This window comes from Struthio camelus, chromosome 36, assembly GCF_040807025.1.
Source record: "Struthio camelus isolate bStrCam1 chromosome 36, bStrCam1.hap1, whole genome shotgun sequence".
NCBI classification, from domain to species: Eukaryota; Metazoa; Chordata; class Aves; order Struthioniformes; family Struthionidae; genus Struthio; species Struthio camelus.
In genome coordinates, this window is record NC_090977.1 from 64,377 (window position 1) to 82,320 (window position 17,944).

General features: G+C 73.5%; 1 protein-coding gene across 1 annotated transcript; it reads right to left on the minus strand.

Moving 5' to 3' along the window:
* Positions 1 to 178: 178 nt before the first annotated feature.
* On the minus strand, positions 179 to 17,509 carry DDX39B (DExD-box helicase 39B). The gene is made up of 11 exons (XM_068923952.1): positions 17,420 to 17,509; positions 14,264 to 14,486; positions 14,054 to 14,181; positions 13,890 to 13,982; positions 10,420 to 10,603; positions 10,220 to 10,338; positions 2,196 to 2,327; positions 1,162 to 1,271; positions 935 to 1,079; positions 704 to 851; positions 179 to 625 (listed from the first exon to the last, which is right to left on the minus strand). Exons 2-11 carry the CDS (start codon positions 14,472 to 14,474, stop codon positions 609 to 611), a joined length of 1,287 nt encoding a protein of 428 aa, XP_068780053.1. The 5' UTR covers positions 14,475 to 14,486; positions 17,420 to 17,509; the 3' UTR covers positions 179 to 608.
* Between the last annotated feature and the right edge of the window lie 435 nt (positions 17,510 to 17,944).

Below are 17,944 nucleotides of genomic sequence, written 5' to 3' on the forward strand. Positions count from 1 at the left end.
GCTGCCCGCGCGCAAGATGGCCGCCGCGGCTTCGCTCCCCGCCCGCCTGCGCGGACCCCGCCTCCCTCAGCCCCGCCCCCTCCCGCGACCCCGCCCCCACCGCAACCCCCGCCCTGCTAAGCCCCGCCCCGCCGGCCCCGCCCCTCCCGCGGCCCCGCCCCCGAGGCAGACAGCGGCGTCCAGGGACCCGGCGAGGCCGGGCGACTTTATTACCAAAAAAACCAGAAATTGTACAGCTGAGGGGAGCCCGGGGGGGAGGGGCCCTCCGGAGCCCCCGCCCCCCGCCGAGCTCGGGCTTTTTCTCTTTTTTTTTGTCTTTTCAGGCCTTTTTTCTATAAAACCCCCCGGGTCCGGGCGGGGGAGGCGCCGCGGGGAGGCGGCGGCAGCCGTGGGGGGGGGCGGCTGGCGGGGCGGGGCCTCCCCGCTTCCTCTTGCGTCCGGGCGGCGGCGGTTTCGGGGGCCCCCTCCCGGCCAGGGCGGCGGTTTCGGGGGCCCCCCTCCGGGCAGGCGTCGGCGGTTTCGGGGGCTCCCTCGGCAGCCGGACGGTCGGAAGAGGGGAGGAACGAGGAGACGCGAACCGGGCGGGAGGGCGGCGGGCGCCGGGCAGCTTATCGGGTCTGCTCGACTGGAGGGGGGGGAGAGCGGGGTGAGGGCGGCCCCGGCCCGGCCCCCCGCCCGGCCCCCCGCCCGGCCCCCCGCTCACTGTAGGAGGAGATGTCGATCTCGTCGGGCAGCTCGCTGATGTTCACCTCGAAGCGGTCCTGCACGTCGTTGAGGATCTTGGCGTCGTTCTCGTCCGACACGAAGGTGATGGCCAAGCCCTTGGTGCCGAAGCGCCCGGCCCGGGCCACCTGCGCGACGGGAGGCGGCGCCGCCGTCAGCCCCCCGCCCGGCCCGGCCCCCCGCCCGGCCCCCGCCCGGCCCCGGCACCCACCCGGTGCAGGTAGGTGTCCGAGTCCTCGGGCATGTCGTAGTTGAAGGCGATGTTGACCCGCTCGATGTCCATCCCCCGCCCGAAGAGGTTGGTGGCCACCAGGATGCGGCGCTGGAAGTCCTTGAACTGCTGGTACCGCGAGAGCCTGGGGGGGACGGGGCGGGGGGTGTCAGGGAGGCCGGGCCCCCCCCCGGGCCCCCCCCGGCCCCCCCGGCCCCCCGGCGCACCGCTCCTCCTGGGGCATGCCGCGGTGGATGGCGATGGCCGGGAAGTTCTGCTCCACCAGCAGCTGCGCCAGGGCGATGCAGCGCTGCACCGACTTCACGAAGATCACCACCTGCGGGGGGCGGGCGGGGGGTCACTTGGGGGTCCCGGACGCCGGGGCCCGTCCCCAGAGACGGCCCCCCCCCCCCCCCCGCGGACCTCGGGGTCCCCCCCAGCCTGACACCCCTCCTGGACTCCCAGACCCCTTCCCAGGGCCCCGAAACCCTCCTCAGACGCCCGGGTCCCTCCCTGGAGCCCCCCGAGACCCCCCTGGACATCGGGACCCGTCCCTGGAGCCCCCCAACCCACCCCTGGACACCGAGGTCCCTCCCTGGAGCCCCCCAAGACCCCCCTGGACACCGAGGTCCCTCCCTGGAGCCCCCCTGAGACCCCCCTGGACATCGGGACCCCTCTCTGGAGCCCCCCGAGACCCCCCTGGACATCAGGACCCCTCCCTGGAGCCCCCCGAGACCCCCCCGGACATCACGGTCCCTCCCTGGAGACCCCCGAGACCCCCCTGGACATCGGGACCCCTCTCTGGAGCCCCCGAGACCCCCCTGGACATCACAGTCTCTCTCTGGAGCCCCCCGAAACTCTCCAGGACACCCTGGGGTCCCTTCTTGAAGCCCCTGAAGATCCCTCACGCTCTGCAGTCCCCCCCGGAGTCCCCCCAGCCCCTGACACCCCTCCTGGACCCCAGCACCCCTTCCTGGAGCCCCGAAACCCTCCTCAGACGCCCGGGTCCCTCCTTGGAGACCCCCAACCTGCCCATGGACATCAGGACCCCTCCCTGGACCCCCCCGAGACCCCCCCGGACGTCACTGTCTCTCTCTGGAGCCCCCCCAGACTCTCCAGGACACCCTGGGGTCCCTTCCTGAAGCCCCTGAAGCTCTCTCAGGCTCCGCGGTCCCCCCAGAGCCCCCCGAGATGCTCCAGGGTCCTTCCCCGGAGCCCCCCGGGCGCGGGGTCCCTCCCCGGAGCCCCCCGGCCGCGGCACCTGGTTGAACTCGAGGACGTCGAGCAGGTCGAAGAGCTTGCGGTTCTTCTCGTTGTCCTTGAGCTTGACGTAGTACTGCTGCAGCCCGTGCAGCGTCAGCTTGGTCTCGTCGTCCACGAAGATCTCCATGGGCTGGGGGGAGAGCGGGCTGAGCGCCCCGCCGGCCGGCCGGGCCCCCCGCCGCGCCCCCACCGGGGCCTGCCCCACACCCGCGCCCCGGGACAGCGCTGCCCCACACCTGCGCCCCGCTGCACTCTGTGACACCGCTGACCCACAGCTACGCCCCGCTGCACTCTGGGACAGCGCTGACCCACAGCTACGTCCCGCTGCACTCTGGGACAGCGCTGACCCACAGCTACGTCCCGCTGCACTCTGGGACACCGCTGACCCACAGCTACGTCCCGCTGCACTCTGGGACAGCGCTGACCCACAGCTGCGCCCCGCTGCACTCTGGGACAGCACTGACCCACAGCTACGTCCCGCTGCACCCTGGGACAGCGCTGACCCACAGCTACGTCCCGCTGCACTCTGGGACAGCGCTGACCCACAGCTACGTCCCGCTGCACTCTGGGACAGCACTGACCCACAGCTACGTCCCGCTGCACTCTGGGACAGCGCTGACCCACAGCTACGTCCCGCTGCACTCTGGGACAGCGCTGACCCACAGCTACGTCCCGCTGCACTCTGGGACAGCACTGACCCACAGCTACGTCCCGCTGCACTCTGGGACAGCACTGACCCACAGCTACGTCCCGCTGCACTCTGGGACACCACTGACCCACAGCTACGTCCCGCTGCACCCTGGGACACCACTGACCCACAGCTACGTCCCGCTGCACCCTGGGACAGCACTGACCCACAGCTACGTCCCGCTGCACTCTGGGACACCGCTGACCCACAGCTACGTCCCGCTGCACTCTGGGACAGCGCTGACCCACACCTGCGCCCCGCTGCACTCTGGGACACCACTGACCCACAGCTACGTCCCGCTGCACTCTGGGACAGCACTGACCCACAGCTACGTCCCGCTGCACTCTGGGACACCACTGACCCACAGCTACGTCCCGCTGCACCCTGGGACACCACTGACCCACAGCTACGTCCCGCTGCACTCTGGGACACCACTGACCCACAGCTACGTCCCGCTGCACTCTGGGACACCACTGACCCACAGCTACGTCCCGCTGCACTCTGGGACACCACTGACCCACAGCTACGTCCCGCTGCACTCTGGGACACCACTGACCCACACCTGCGCCCCGCTGCACCCTGGGACAGCGCTGCCCCACACCTGCGCCCCGCTGCACCCTGGGACAGCGCTGACCCACAGCTGCGCCCCGCTGCACTCTGGGACAGCGCTGACCCACAGCTACGTCCCGCTGCACTCTGGGACACCACTGACCCACAGCTACGTCCCGCTGCACTCTGGGACACCGCTGACCCACAGCTACGTCCCGCTGCACTCTGGGACACCGCTGACCCACAGCTACGTCCCGCTGCACTCTGGGACAGCGCTGACCCACAGCTACGTCCCGCTGCACTCTGGGACAGCGCTGACCCACAGCTACGTCCCACTGCACTCTGGGACAGCGCTGACCCACAGCTACGTCCCGCTGCACCCTGGGACAGCACTGACCCACAGCTACGTCCCGCTGCACTCTGGGACACCACTGACCCACAGCTACGTCCCGCTGCACTCTGGGACACCACTGACCCACAGCTACGTCCCGCTGCACTCTGGGACAGCACTGACCCACAGCTACGTCCCGCTGCACTCTGGGACAGCACTGACCCACAGCTACGTCCCGCTGCACTCTGGGACACCACTGACCCACAGCTACGTCCCGCTGCACTCTGGGACAGCGCTGACCCACAGCTACGTCCCGCTGCACTCTGGGACACCGCTGACCCACAGCTACGTCCCGCTGCACTCTGGGACAGCACTGACCCACAGCTACGTCCCGCTGCACTCTGGGACAGCACTGACCCACAGCTACGTCCCGCTGCACCCTGGGACAGCGCTGACCCACAGCTACGTCCCGCTGCACTCTGGGACAGCGCTGACCCACAGCTACGTCCCGCTGCACCCTGGGACAGCGCTGACCCACAGCTACGTCCCGCTGCACCCTGGGACAGCACTGACCCACAGCTACGTCCCGCTGCACTCTGGGACAGCACTGACCCACAGCTACGTCCCGCTGCACTCTGGGACAGCACTGACCCACAGCTACGTCCCGCTGCACTCTGGGACACCACTGACCCACAGCTACGTCCCGCTGCACCCTGGGACAGCGCTGACCCACAGCTACGTCCCGCTGCACTCTGGGACAGCACTGACCCACAGCTACGTCCCGCTGCACTCTGGGACAGCACTGACCCACAGCTACGTCCCGCTGCACTCTGGGACACCGCTGACCCACAGCTACGTCCCGCTGCACTCTGGGACAGCGCTGACCCACAGCTACGTCCCGCTGCACCCTGGGACAGCGCTGACCCACAGCTACGTCCCGCTGCACTCTGGGACAGCGCTGACCCACAGCTACGTCCCGCTGCACTCTGGGACAGCGCTGACCCACAGCTACGTCCCGCTGCACTCTGGGACACCACTGACCCACAGCTACGTCCCGCTGCACTCTGGGACAGCGCTGACCCACAGCTACGTCCCGCTGCACTCTGGGACAGCACTGACCCACAGCTACGTCCCGCTGCACTCTGGGACAGCACTGACCCACAGCTACGTCCCGCTGCACTCTGGGACACCGCTGACCCACAGCTACGTCCCGCTGCACTCTGGGACAGCACTGACCCACAGCTACGTCCCGCTGCACTCTGGGACAGCGCTGACCCACAGCTACGTCCCGCTGCACTCTGGGACAGCGCTGACCCACAGCTACGTCCCGCTGCACTCTGGGACACCGCTGACCCACAGCTACGTCCCGCTGCACTCTGGGACAGCACTGACCCACAGCTACGTCCCGCTGCACTCTGGGACAGCACTGACCCACAGCTACGTCCCGCTGCACCCTGGGACAGCGCTGACCCACAGCTACGTCCCGCTGCACTCTGGGACACCGCTGACCCACAGCTGCGCCCCGCTGCACTCTGGGACAGCACTGACCCACAGCTACGTCCCGCTGCACTCTGGGACAGCGCTGACCCACAGCTACGTCCCGCTGCACTCTGGGACACCACTGACCCACAGCTACGTCCCGCTGCACTCTGGGACAGCACTGACCCACAGCTACGTCCCGCTGCACTCTGGGACACCACTGACCCACAGCTACGTCCCGCTGCACTCTGGGACAGCACTGACCCACAGCTACGTCCCGCTGCACTCTGGGACAGCGCTGACCCACAGCTACGTCCCGCTGCACTCTGGGACACCGCTGACCCACAGCTACGTCCCGCTGCACTCTGGGACAGCACTGACCCACAGCTACGTCCCGCTGCACTCTGGGACAGCGCTGACCCACAGCTACGTCCCGCTGCACTCTGGGACAGCACTGACCCACAGCTACGTCCCGCTGCACTCTGGGACAGCGCTGACCCACAGCTACGTCCCGCTGCACTCTGGGACAGCACTGACCCACAGCTACGTCCCGCTGCACTCTGGGACACCGCTGACCCACAGCTACGTCCCGCTGCACTCGGGGACAGCGCTGACCCACACCTGCGCCCCGCTGCACCCTGGGACAGCGCTGACCCTCACCTGCGCCCCGCTGCACTCTGGGACAGCGCTGACCCACAGCTACGTCCCGCTGCACTCTGGGACACCGCTGACCCACACCTGCGCCCCGCTGCACTCTGGGACACCACTGACCCACAGCTACGTCCCGCTGCACTCTGGGACAGCGCTGACCCACAGCTACGTCCCGCTGCACTCTGGGACAGCGCTGACCCACAGCTACGTCCCGCTGCACCCTGGGACAGCGCTGACCCACAGCTACGTCCCGCTGCACCCTGGGACACCGCTGACCCACAGCTACGTCCCGCTGCACTCTGGGACAGCACTGACCCACAGCTACGTCCCGCTGCACTCTGGGACAGCACTGACCCACAGCTACGTCCCGCTGCACTCTGGGACAGCGCTGACCCACAGCTACGTCCCGCTGCACTCTGGGACAGCGCTGACCCACAGCTACGTCCCGCTGCACTCTGGGACAGCACTGACCCACAGCTACGTCCCGCTGCACTCTGGGACAGCACTGACCCACAGCTACGTCCCGCTGCACTCTGGGACACCGCTGACCCACAGCTACGTCCCGCTGCACCCTGGGACACCGCTGACCCACAGCTACGTCCCGCTGCACTCTGGGACAGCACTGACCCACAGCTACGTCCCGCTGCACTCTGGGACAGCGCTGACCCACAGCTACGTCCCGCTGCACTCTGGGACAGCACTGACCCACAGCTACGTCCCGCTGCACTCTGGGACACCGCTGACCCACAGCTACGTCCCGCTGCACTCTGGGACACCGCTGACCCACAGCTACGTCCCGCTGCACTCTGGGACACCACTGACCCACAGCTACGTCCCGCTGCACTCTGGGACACCGCTGACCCACAGCTACGTCCCGCTGCACTCTGGGACAGCGCTGACCCACAGCTACGTCCCGCTGCACTCTGGGACAGCGCTGACCCACAGCTACGTCCCGCTGCACTCTGGGACAGCGCTGACCCACAGCTACGTCCCGCTGCACTCTGGGACAGCGCTGACCCACAGCTACGTCCCGCTGCACTCTGGGACAGCGCTGACCCACAGCTACGTCCCGCTGCACTCTGGGACAGCGCTGACCCACAGCTACGTCCCGCTGCACCCTGGGACAGCGCTGACCCACAGCTACGTCCCGCTGCACCCTGGGACAGCGCTGACCCACAGCTACGTCCCGCTGCACTCTGGGACACCACTGACCCACAGCTACGTCCCGCTGCACTCTGGGACAGCGCTGACCCACAGCTACGTCCCGCTGCACTCTGGGACAGCGCTGACCCACAGCTACGTCCCGCTGCACTCTGGGACAGCGCTGACCCACAGCTACGTCCCGCTGCACTCTGGGACAGCGCTGACCCACAGCTACGTCCCGCTGCACTCTGGGACAGCGCTGACCCACAGCTACGTCCCGCTGCACTCTGGGACAGCGCTGACCCACAGCTACGTCCCGCTGCACTCTGGGACACCACTGACCCACAGCTACGTCCCGCTGCACCCTGGGACAGCGCTGACCCACAGCTACGTCCCGCTGCACTCTGGGACAGCACTGACCCACAGCTACGTCCCGCTGCACTCTGGGACAGCGCTGACCCACAGCTACGTCCCGCTGCACTCTGGGACAGCACTGACCCACAGCTACGTCCCGCTGCACTCTGGGACACCGCTGACCCACAGCTACGTCCCGCTGCACTCTGGGACAGCGCTGACCCACAGCTACGTCCCGCTGCACTCTGGGACACCACTGACCCACAGCTACGTCCCGCTGCACTCTGGGACAGCGCTGACCCACAGCTACGTCCCGCTGCACTCTGGGACAGCGCTGACCCACAGCTACGTCCCGCTGCACTCTGGGACAGCGCTGACCCACAGCTACGTCCCGCTGCACCCTGGGACACCGCTGACCCACAGCTACGTCCCGCTGCACTCTGGGACAGCGCTGACCCACAGCTACGTCCCGCTGCACTCTGGGACAGCGCTGACCCACAGCTACGTCCCGCTGCACTCTGGGACAGCGCTGCCCCTCACCTGCGCCCCGCTGCACCCTCGGACAGCACTGACCCACAGCTACGTCCCGCTGCACTCTGGGACAGCACTGACCCACAGCTACGTCCCGCTGCACTCTGGGACAGCGCTGACCCACAGCTACGTCCCGCTGCACTCTGGGACACCACTGACCCACACCTGCGCCCCGCTGCACCCTGGGACAGCGCTGACCCACAGCTGCGCCCCGCTGCACTCTGGGACAGCGCTGACCCACAGCTACGTCCCGCTGCACTCTGGGACACCACTGACCCACAGCTACGTCCCGCTGCACCCTGGGACACCACTGACCCACACCTGCGCCCCGCTGCACTCTGGGACACCACTGACCCACACCTGCGCCCCGCTGCACTCTGGGACACCGCTGACCCACAGCTACGTCCCGCTGCACCCTGGGACAGCGCTGACCCACAACTACGTCCCGCTGCACTCTGGGACAGCGCTGACCCACAGCTACGTCCCGCTGCACTCTGGGACAGCGCTGACCCACAGCTACGTCCCGCTGCACCCTGGGACAGCACTGACCCACAGCTACGTCCCGCTGCACTCTGGGACAGCACTGACCCACAGCTACGTCCCGCTGCACTCTGGGACAGCACTGACCCACAGCTACGTCCCGCTGCACTCTGGGACACCACTGACCCACAGCTACGTCCCGCTGCACTCTGGGACAGCGCTGACCCACAGCTACGTCCCGCTGCACTCTGGGACACCACTGACCCACAGCTACGTCCCGCTGCACCCTGGGACAGCGCTGACCCACAGCTACGTCCCGCTGCACTCTGGGACAGCACTGACCCACAGCTACGTCCCGCTGCACTCTGGGACAGCGCTGACCCACAGCTACGTCCCGCTGCACTCTGGGACAGCACTGACCCACAGCTACGTCCCGCTGCACTCTGGGACACCACTGACCCACAGCTACGTCCCGCTGCACTCTGGGACAGCGCTGACCCACAGCTACGTCCCGCTGCACTCTGGGACACCACTGACCCACAGCTACGTCCCGCTGCACCCTGGGACACCGCTGACCCACAGCTACGTCCCGCTGCACTCTGGGACAGCACTGACCCACAGCTACGTCCCGCTGCACTCTGGGACAGCACTGACCCACAGCTACGTCCCGCTGCACTCTGGGACAGCGCTGACCCACAGCTACGTCCCGCTGCACTCTGGGACACCACTGACCCACAGCTACGTCCCGCTGCACTCTGGGACAGCGCTGACCCACAGCTACGTCCCGCTGCACTCTGGGACACCACTGACCCACAGCTACGTCCCGCTGCATTCTGGGATAGCAGCACCCTGTAAATGGGTCCCGCTGCTTCATGGGATAGCAGCAACCCACAACTGGGCCCTGCTGCATTGTGGGAAAGCAGTGCCCCATAAGTGGCCTTTGCTGCATTAAGACATAGCAGCACCCCATAACCGAGCCGCACTGCATCGTGGGAGAGCAATGACCCATAGCTGGGCCCCGCTGCACTGTGGGATAGCGGCACCCCCTAACCAGGCCCTGCTGCATCGTGGGATAACAGCACCCCCTAACCAAGCCCCACTGCATGTTGGGATAGTGGCACCCCCTAACCAGGCCCTGCCCCACAACTGGGCTCCCGGTGCACTCTGGGATAGCAGCCCCTGCCCCACAGCTCCGCTCCCGTCGCGCCACGGCGGCCCTGACACCCTCCCCCCAGCCCCAGAGCATCCTGGGATTGCAGCCCCCTCCCCCCCACCCCCCAGCCCAGGGCATGCTGGGAAGACTCCCCGGAGGACCGTTCCCAGCATGCCTCACCACCGCCCCCCCGCCGCCGGGGGGAGGGGGGCCGAGTCGCCCCTCAAGGGAGGGGGGGGCTCGCCCCTGCCGCCCCACGGCGGGGCCCCCCCGCCGCCCCCCACCTCGCCGCCGCCGCCGCCGCCGCGCGGAAAACAAAAGGATAAAGGCGGCTCCGGGCGCCTGCTGGGTCCGCTGGCCGCACCGCCGGGCGTCGCGCCGTCCGCGTCCCGCCGACCGCTCTGCGCCGAGGTCTCCGGAGCGCCGGGGGGCGGCGCCGCCCACGCGGGGGGCTCCTCGCCGGGCGTCGGGGGGAGGAGGAGGAGGAGGAGGAGGAGGAAGAGGAGGAGGAGGAGGAGGAGGGGGGCAGCGCCGGAGCGCGGGGCGACCCGAGAGATCTTCCGCGGGGGGGGTGGGGGGCGGGGGCGCCTAGGCCGGGGGGCGGCGGGGCCGGGGGGCAGCCCCCGGGGCGCCGGGGGCAAAGAAGGTAGAAGGGGTAATTACGTCTTGCATGAATTTGCGGCAGACGGGCCGGATTTCCTTGCTGAGGGTGGCGCTGAACATCATGACCTGCTTTTCGTGCGGGGTCATGCGGAAAATCTCCTGGACGTCGCGGCGCATGTCTGGGGGGAGAGCGGGGTCAGGGCGGCGGGGGGCGGGCCGGGACCCCCCCCCGTGCCCGCCGGGGCCCCCCCCCGCCTCACCCAGCTGCTCCAGCATCTTGTCGCACTCGTCCAGGATGAAGTGCTTGATGTGTTTGAGGTTGAGGCTCTTGTTGCGAGCCAGGGCCAGGATGCGGCCCGGCGTGCCCACCACGATGTGCGGGCAGTTCTTCTTCAGCACCTCCTCGTCCTTCTTGATCGACAGCCCCCCGAAGAACACCGCCACCTGCGGGCCGGGCCGCCGGCTCAGCGCGCCGCGCCCCCCCGGCCCCCCCGGACCCCCACACGTCCCCCTCGCCGCTCCGGACCCCCCCGACGCCCCGCACGTCCCCCTCGCCGCTCCGGACCCCCCGGCGCCCCGCACGTCCCCCTCGCCGCTCCGGACCCCCCCGACGCCTCGCACGTCCCCCTCGCCGCTCCGGACCCCCCCGGCGCCCCGCACGTCCCCCTCGCCGCTCCGGACCCCCCGGACCCCTGCACGTCCCCCTCGGTGCTCCGGACCCCCCCGGCGCCCCGCACGTCCCCCTCGGTGCTCCGGACCCCCCCGGCGCCCCGCACGTCCCCCTCGCCGCTCCGGACCCCCCCGGCGCCCCGCACGTCCCCCTCGCCGCTCCGGACCCCCCCGGCGCCCCGCACGTCCCCCTCGCCGCTCCGGACCCACCCGACGCCCCGCACGTCCCCCTCGGTGCTCCGGACCCCCCCGACGCCTCGCACGTCCCCCTCGCCGCTCCGGACCCCCCCGACGCCCCGCACGTCCCCCTCGCCGCTCCGGACCCCCCGGACCCCTGCACGTCCCCCTCGCCGCTCCGGACCCCCCGGACCCCTGCACGTCCCCCTCGGTGCTCCGGACCCCCCCGGCGCCCCGCACGTCCCCCTCGGTGCTCCGGACCCCCCCGACGCCCCGCACGTCCCCCTCGCCGCTCCGGACCCCCCCGGCGCCCCGCACGTCCCCCTCGCCGCTCCGGACCCCCCCGGCGCCCCGCACGTCCCCCTCGCCGCTCCGGACCCCCCCGACGCCCCGCACGTCCCCCTCGCCGCTCCGGACCCCCCCGGCGCCCCGCACGTCCCCCTCGGTGCTCCGGACCCCCCCGGCGCCCCGCACGTCCCCCTCGCCGCTCCAGACCCCCCCGGCGCCCCGCACGTCCCCCTCGGTGCTCCGGACCCCCCCGGCGCCCCGCACGTCCCCCTCGCCGCTCCGGAGACCCCCGGCGCCCCGCACGTCCCCCTCGCCGCTCCGGACCCCCCCGGCGCCCCGCACGTCCCCCTCGCCGCTCCGGACCCCCCCGACGCCCCGCACGTCCCCCTCGCCGCTCCGGAGACCCCCCCGGCGCCCCGCACGTCCCCCTCGGCGCTCCGGACCCCCCCGGCGCCCCGCACGTCCCCCTCGGCGCTCCGGACCCCCCCGGCGCCCCGCACGTCCCCCTCGGTGCTCCGGACCCCCCCGGCGCCCCGCACGTCCCCCTCGGTGCTCCGGACCCCCCCGACGCCCCGCACGTCCCCCTCGGTGCTCCGGACCCCCCCGGCGCCCCGCACGTCCCCCTCGCCGCTCCGGACCCCCCCGACGCCCCGCACGTCCCCCTCGCCGCTCCGGACCCCCCCGGACCCCTGCACGTCCCCCTCGCCGCTCCGGACCCCCCCGGCCCCCTGCACGTCCCCCTCGCCGCTCCGGACCCCCCCGGACCCCGCACGTCCCCCTCGCCGCTCCGGACCCCCCCGACGCCCCGCACGTCCCCCTCGCCGCTCCGGACCCCCCCGGCCCCCTGCACGTCCCCCTCGCCGCTCCGGACCCCCCCGGACCCCTGCACGTCCCCCTCGCCGCTCCGGACCCCCCCGGCGCCCCGCACGTCCCCCTCGCCGCTCCGGACCCCCCCGGACCCCTGCACGTCCCCCTCGCCGCTCCGGACCCCCCCGGCCCCCTGCACGTCCCCCTCGCCGCTCCGGACCCCCCCGGCCCCCTGCACGTCCCCCTCGCCGCTCCGGACCCCCCCGGCCCCCTGCACGTCCCCCTCGCCGCTCCGGACCCCCCCGGACCCCTGCACGTCCCCCTCGCCGCTCCGGACCCCCCCGGCGCCCCGCACGTCCCCCTCGCCGCTCCGGACCCCCCCGGACCCCTGCACGTCCCCCTCGCCGCTCCGGACCCCCCCGGACCCCTGCACGTCCCCCTCGCCGCTCCGGACCCCCCCGGACCCCTGCACGTCCCCCTCGCCGCTCCGGACCCCCCCGGACCCCTGCACGTCCCCCTCGCCGCTCCGGACCCCCCCGGACCCCTGCACGTCCCCCTCGCCGCTCCGGACCCCCCCGGCGCCCCGCACGTCCCCCTCGCCGCTCCGGACCCCCCCGGCGCCCCGCACGTCCCCCTCGCCGCTCCGGACCCCCCCGGCGCCCCGCACGTCCCCCTCGCCGCTCCGGACCCCCCCGGCGCCCCGCACGTCCCCCTCGCCGCTCCGGACCCCCCGACGCCCCGCACGTCCCCCTCGCCGCTCCGGACCCCCCGACGCCCCGCACGTCCCCCTCGCCGCTCCGGCCCCCCCGGCGCCCCACACGTCCCCCTCGCCGCTCCGGACCCCCCCGGCGCCCCGCACGTCCCCCTCGCCGCTCCGGACCCCCCCGGCGCCCCGCACGTCCCCCTCGCCGCTCCGGACCCCCCCGGCGCCCCGCACGTCCCCCTCGCCGCTCCGGACCCCCCCGGCGCCCCGCACGTCCCCCTCGCCGCTCCGGACCCCCCCGGCCCCCTGCACGCCCCCCTCGGTGCTCCGGACCCCCCCGGCGCCCCGCACGCCCCCCTCGCCGCTCTGGACCCCCCCGACGCCCCGCACGTCCCCCTCGGTGCTCCGGACCCCCCCGGCGCCCCGCACGTCCCCCTCGCCGCTCCGGACCCCCCCGGCGCCCCGCACGTCCCCCTCGCCGCTCCGGCCCCCCCGGCGCCCCGCACGTCCCCCTCGCCGCTCCGGACCCCCCCGACGCCCCGCACGTCCCCCTCGCTGCTCCGGACCCCCCTGCGCCCCCCTTGTGTCCCCCCTCATGTCCCCCCTCGCCTCCTGCAGCCCCTTCGTGTCCCCCTTTACCCCCCCTTGTGCCCCACAGCCCCTTCGTGCCCCCCCTTGTCCCAGAGCCCCTCCACACCCACCTCCTGCCCCCTTCACGTCCCACCTCGTGCCCCACAGCCCCCCCCCCGTGCCCCCTCCTGCCCCCTTTGTGTCCCCCTCGCGGCCCGGACGCTCTCCATGTCCCCCCTCTCGTCCCAAAGCCGCTTCACGCCCCCCCGCGGGCCCCCTTCACGCCCCCGTCGCACCTCAGAGCCCCCTCGTGCCCCCCCAGACCCCTTCGTGTCCCCCCCTTGTGCCCCAATACCCCCCCACCGCAAGACCCCTTCGCGCCCCCAGACCCCATCACCTCTCCCCGCTTTGTGCCCCCTTCGCGCCCCCCTCCTGCCCCACCGCGGCAGCCCCGGACCCCCCGAGCCCCCTTCGGCGCCCCCGCCCCCTCCAGCCCCGTCTCGGCAGCCCCCTCACCTTGACGCTGGGCATGTACTTGGAGAAGCGCTCGTACTCCTTGCTGATCTGGAAGGCCAGCTCCCGCGTGTGACACATCACCAGCACCGAGACCTGCGGGCCGCCGGGCCGTGAGCGGGGCCGGGGCTCCCCGGCCCCCCCCCCCGCCCGCGCCCCCCCCTCACCTGCCCCGTGACGGGCTCCAGCTGCTGCAGCGTGGCCAGCACGAAGACGGCCGTCTTGCCCATGCCGGACTTGGCCTGGCAGAGCACGTCCATGCCCAGGATGGCCTGCGGGATGCACTCGTGCTGCACTGCGGGGCCAGAGGAGCGGGGCGGTGAGGACCCGGGCGGGCGGGCCGGGGCGGGCCGCCCCCCGCCGGCCCCCGGCCCCACCTTCCGAGGGGTGCTCGAAGCCGCAGTCGACGATGGCGCGGAGCAGCTCCGGCTTGAGCAGGAAGTCGCGGAAGCCGGAGCTGTGGATGGAGACGTAGGAGCCCTTGACGTCCTTCTTGGAGGGCACGTCCACGCCGTCGCCCCCCGCCTGGTTCTCCACCTCGTCGTCCTCGTAGTCCAGCAGCTCGTTGTCCACGTCGTTCTCCGCCATGGTGCCGGGAGCCTGCGGGCCGGGCCGTCAGCTCGCCCGCCCCGGGGCTCCGGCGGCCGGCTCCCCCCGGCGCAACCCCGACCCCCCCCCCCCGCCGCAGGAGGAGGGGCCCAGGCGTCCGGGCGCCCCCAAACTGCCTGCGAAGAACCCCAGTGTCCCCGTCAGGCTGCAGGGAGCCCAGGCGTCCGGGCCCCCCAACAGCCTGCATAGAACCCCAGTGCCCCCCCCGTGCCCTCAGGGGGCCCAGGCGTCCGGGCCCCCCAACAGCCTGCATAGAACCCCAGTGCCCCCCCCCAGTGCCCTCAGGGAGCCCAGGCGTCCGGGCGCCCCCAAACTGCCTGCGAAGAACCCCAGTACCCCCCCATGCCCTCAGGGGGCCCAGGCGTCCGGGCCCCCCAACAGCCTGGATAGAACCCCAGTGCCCCCCCCCGTGCCCTCAGGGGGCCCAGGCGTCCGGGCACCCCCCAACAGCCTGGATAGAACCCCACTGCCCCCCCTCAGTGCCCTCAGAGGGCCCAGGCGTCCGGGCCCCTCAACAGCCTGGATAGAACCCCAGTGCTCCCCCCCATGCCCTCAGGGGGCCCAGGCGTCCGGGCCCCCCAACAGCCTGCATAGAACCCCAGTGCCCCCCCAGTGCCCTCAGGGGGCCCAGGCGTCCGGGCCCCCCAACAGCCTGCATAGAACCCCAGTGCCCCCCCAGTGCCCTCAGGGGGCCCAGGCGTCCGGGCCCCCCAACAGCCTGGATAGAACCCCAGTGCCCCCCCCCGTGCCCTCAGGGGGCCCAGGCGTCCGGGCGCCCCAACAGCCTGGATAGAACCCCAGTGCCCCCCCCCGTGCCCTCAGGGGGCCCAGGCGTCCGGGCCCCCCAACAGCCTGCATAGAACCCCAGTGCCCCCCCCAGTGCCCTCAGGGGGCCCAGGCGTCCGGGCCCCCCAACAGCCTGCATAGAACCCCAGTGCCCCCCCCCGTGCCCTCAGGGGGCCCAGGCGTCCGGGCCCCCCAACAGCCTGCATAGAACCCCAGTGCCCCCCCTCAGTGCCCTCAGGGGGCCCAGGCGTCCGGGCACCCCCCAACAGCCTGGATAGAACCCCAGTGCCCCCCCTCAGTGCCCTCAGGGGGCCCAGGCGTCCAGGCCCCCCAACAGCCTGCATAGAACCCCAGTGCCCCCCCCCCGTGCCCTCAGGGGGCCCAGGCGTCCGGGCGCCCCCCAACAGCCTGCATAGAACCCCAGTGCCCCCCCCGTGCCCTCAGGGGGCCCAGGCGTCCGGGCGCCCCAACAGCCTGGATAGAACCCCAGTGCCCCCCCCCCGTGCCCTCAGGGGGCCCAGGCGTCCGGGCGCCCCAACAGCCTGCATAGAACCCCAGTGCCCCCCCCCGTGCCCTCAGGGGGCCCAGGCGTCCGGGCGCCCCCCAACAGCCTGCATAGAACCCCAGTGCCCCCCCCGTGCCCTCAGGGGGCCCAGGCGTCCGGGCGCCCCCCAACAGCCTGCATAGAACCCCAGTGCCCCCCCCCATGCCCTCAGGGGGCCCAGGCGTCCGGCTCCCCCCAACGTCTGCAAAGGGCCCAGGCGTCCGGTTCCCGCCAACGGCCTAGAGGGGCCCAGGCGTCCGGCCCTCCCCCCAACATCTGCAAAGGGCCCAGGCGTCCGGCTCCCGCCAACGGCCCTCAGGGGGCCCAGGCGTCCGGCTCCCGCCAACGGCCTACAGGGGCCCAGGCGTCCGGCCCCCCCACTGGCCTAAAAGGGCCCAGGCGTCCGGCCCCCGCCAACGGCCTAGAGGGGCCCAGGCGTCCGGCTCCCCCACTGGCCTAGAGGGGCCCAGGCGTCCGGCCCCGCCAACGGCCTAGAGGGGCCCAGGCGTCCGGCTCCCGCCAACGGCCTAGAGGGGCCCAGGCGTCCGGCCCCCGCCAACGGCCTAGAGGGGCCCAGGCGTCCGGCCCCCGCCAACGGCCTAGAGGGGCCCAGGCGTCCGGCCCCCGCCAACGGCCTAGAGGGGCCCAGGCGTCCGGCCCCCGCCAACGGCCTAGAGGGGCCCAGGCGTCCGGCCCCCGCCAACGGCCTAGAGGGGCCCAGGCGTCCGGCCCCCGCCAACGGCCTAGAGGGGCCCAGGCGTCCGGCCCCCGCCAACGGCCTAGAGGGGCCCAGGCGTCCGGCCCCCGCCAACGGCCTAGAGGGGCCCAGGCGTCCGGCCCCCGCCAACGGCCTAGAGGGGCCCAGGCGTCCGGCCCCCGCCAACGGCCTAGAGGGGCCCAGGCGTCCGGCCCCCGCCAACGGCCTAGAGGGGCCCAGGCGTCCGGCCCCCGCCAACGGCCTAGAGGGGCCCAGGCGTCCGGCCCCCGCCAACGGCCTAGAGGGGCCCAGGCGTCCGGCCCCCGCCAACGGCCTAGAGGGGCCCAGGCGTCCGGCCCCCGCCAACGGCCTAGAGGGGCCCAGGCGTCCGGCCCCCGCCAACGGCCTAGAGGGGCCCAGGCGTCCGGCCCCCGCCAACGGCCTAGAGGGGCCCAGGCGTCCGGCCCCCGCCAACGGCCTAGAGGGGCCCAGGCGTCCGGCTCCCGCCAACGGCCTAGAGGGGCCCAGGCGTCCGGCTCCCGCCAACGGCCTAGAGGGGCCCAGGCGTCCGGCCCCGCCAAGCGGCCCTCAGGGAGGCTCCGCGCAGCCGCCTCCCCCCCGTGCCCCCCCCCGGAGCCGGGATCCCCCCTCCGCGGGCGGCGCCTCCCGCGCGGGTCCGGCCGCCGCCGCCGCCGCCGCCATCTTGGCGCCCACAATGGCCGGGGGCGCCGCGGCCCGCCCCCAGCGCCGGGCCGGGCCGGGCCGAGGCGGGCGGCGGCGGCGGCGGGCGCGGGGCGGCGGCGCCGCGCGGTATCGGCGGGCGGCGGGGCCGGATGGGCGGCGGCGGCGGCGATGCGGGGCCGATGGCCGGGCCGGGCCGCGCCGCCATCCACTTACCGCCGAGCGCGCTGCGAGCCGCCGGGGAGGGAGGGGCGGGGCCGCCTGCGTCACTTCCGCCGCCGCCGCGCAGGACCCCGCCGGGGGTGCCCGCCGCGAACGCCTGATCGCGCCGCCGCCCCCCCCACGCCGCTCCGGACCCCCCCACGCCGCTCCGGACCCCCCCCCACGCCGCTCCGGACCCCCCCCCGCTGCTCCGGACCCCCCCCCACGCCGCTCCGGACCCCCCCCGCCGCTCCGGACCCCCCCCCTCGGCCGCGCTCAGGCGGCGCCGCGGGCAGCCCGGGGTCCTGCCGGGAGCGCTCGGCCGCCGGCTGCTCCCCGCTCTCCCCCCCCCCCACCACGGTCCCCCCTCGCCGTTGCTATGGCGACGGGGCGCCCCCCCCATCGGCGGCGGAGGGAAGCCCCGCCCCTCGCGCGAAGCCCCGCCCCCTCCGCCCCGCGCGCGGGCGCCTACACACCCACGCACACCCGGCGTCGCCATGGCGACGGGGTCCCGCCGGGGGGGGGGGGGACCCAGGTGTC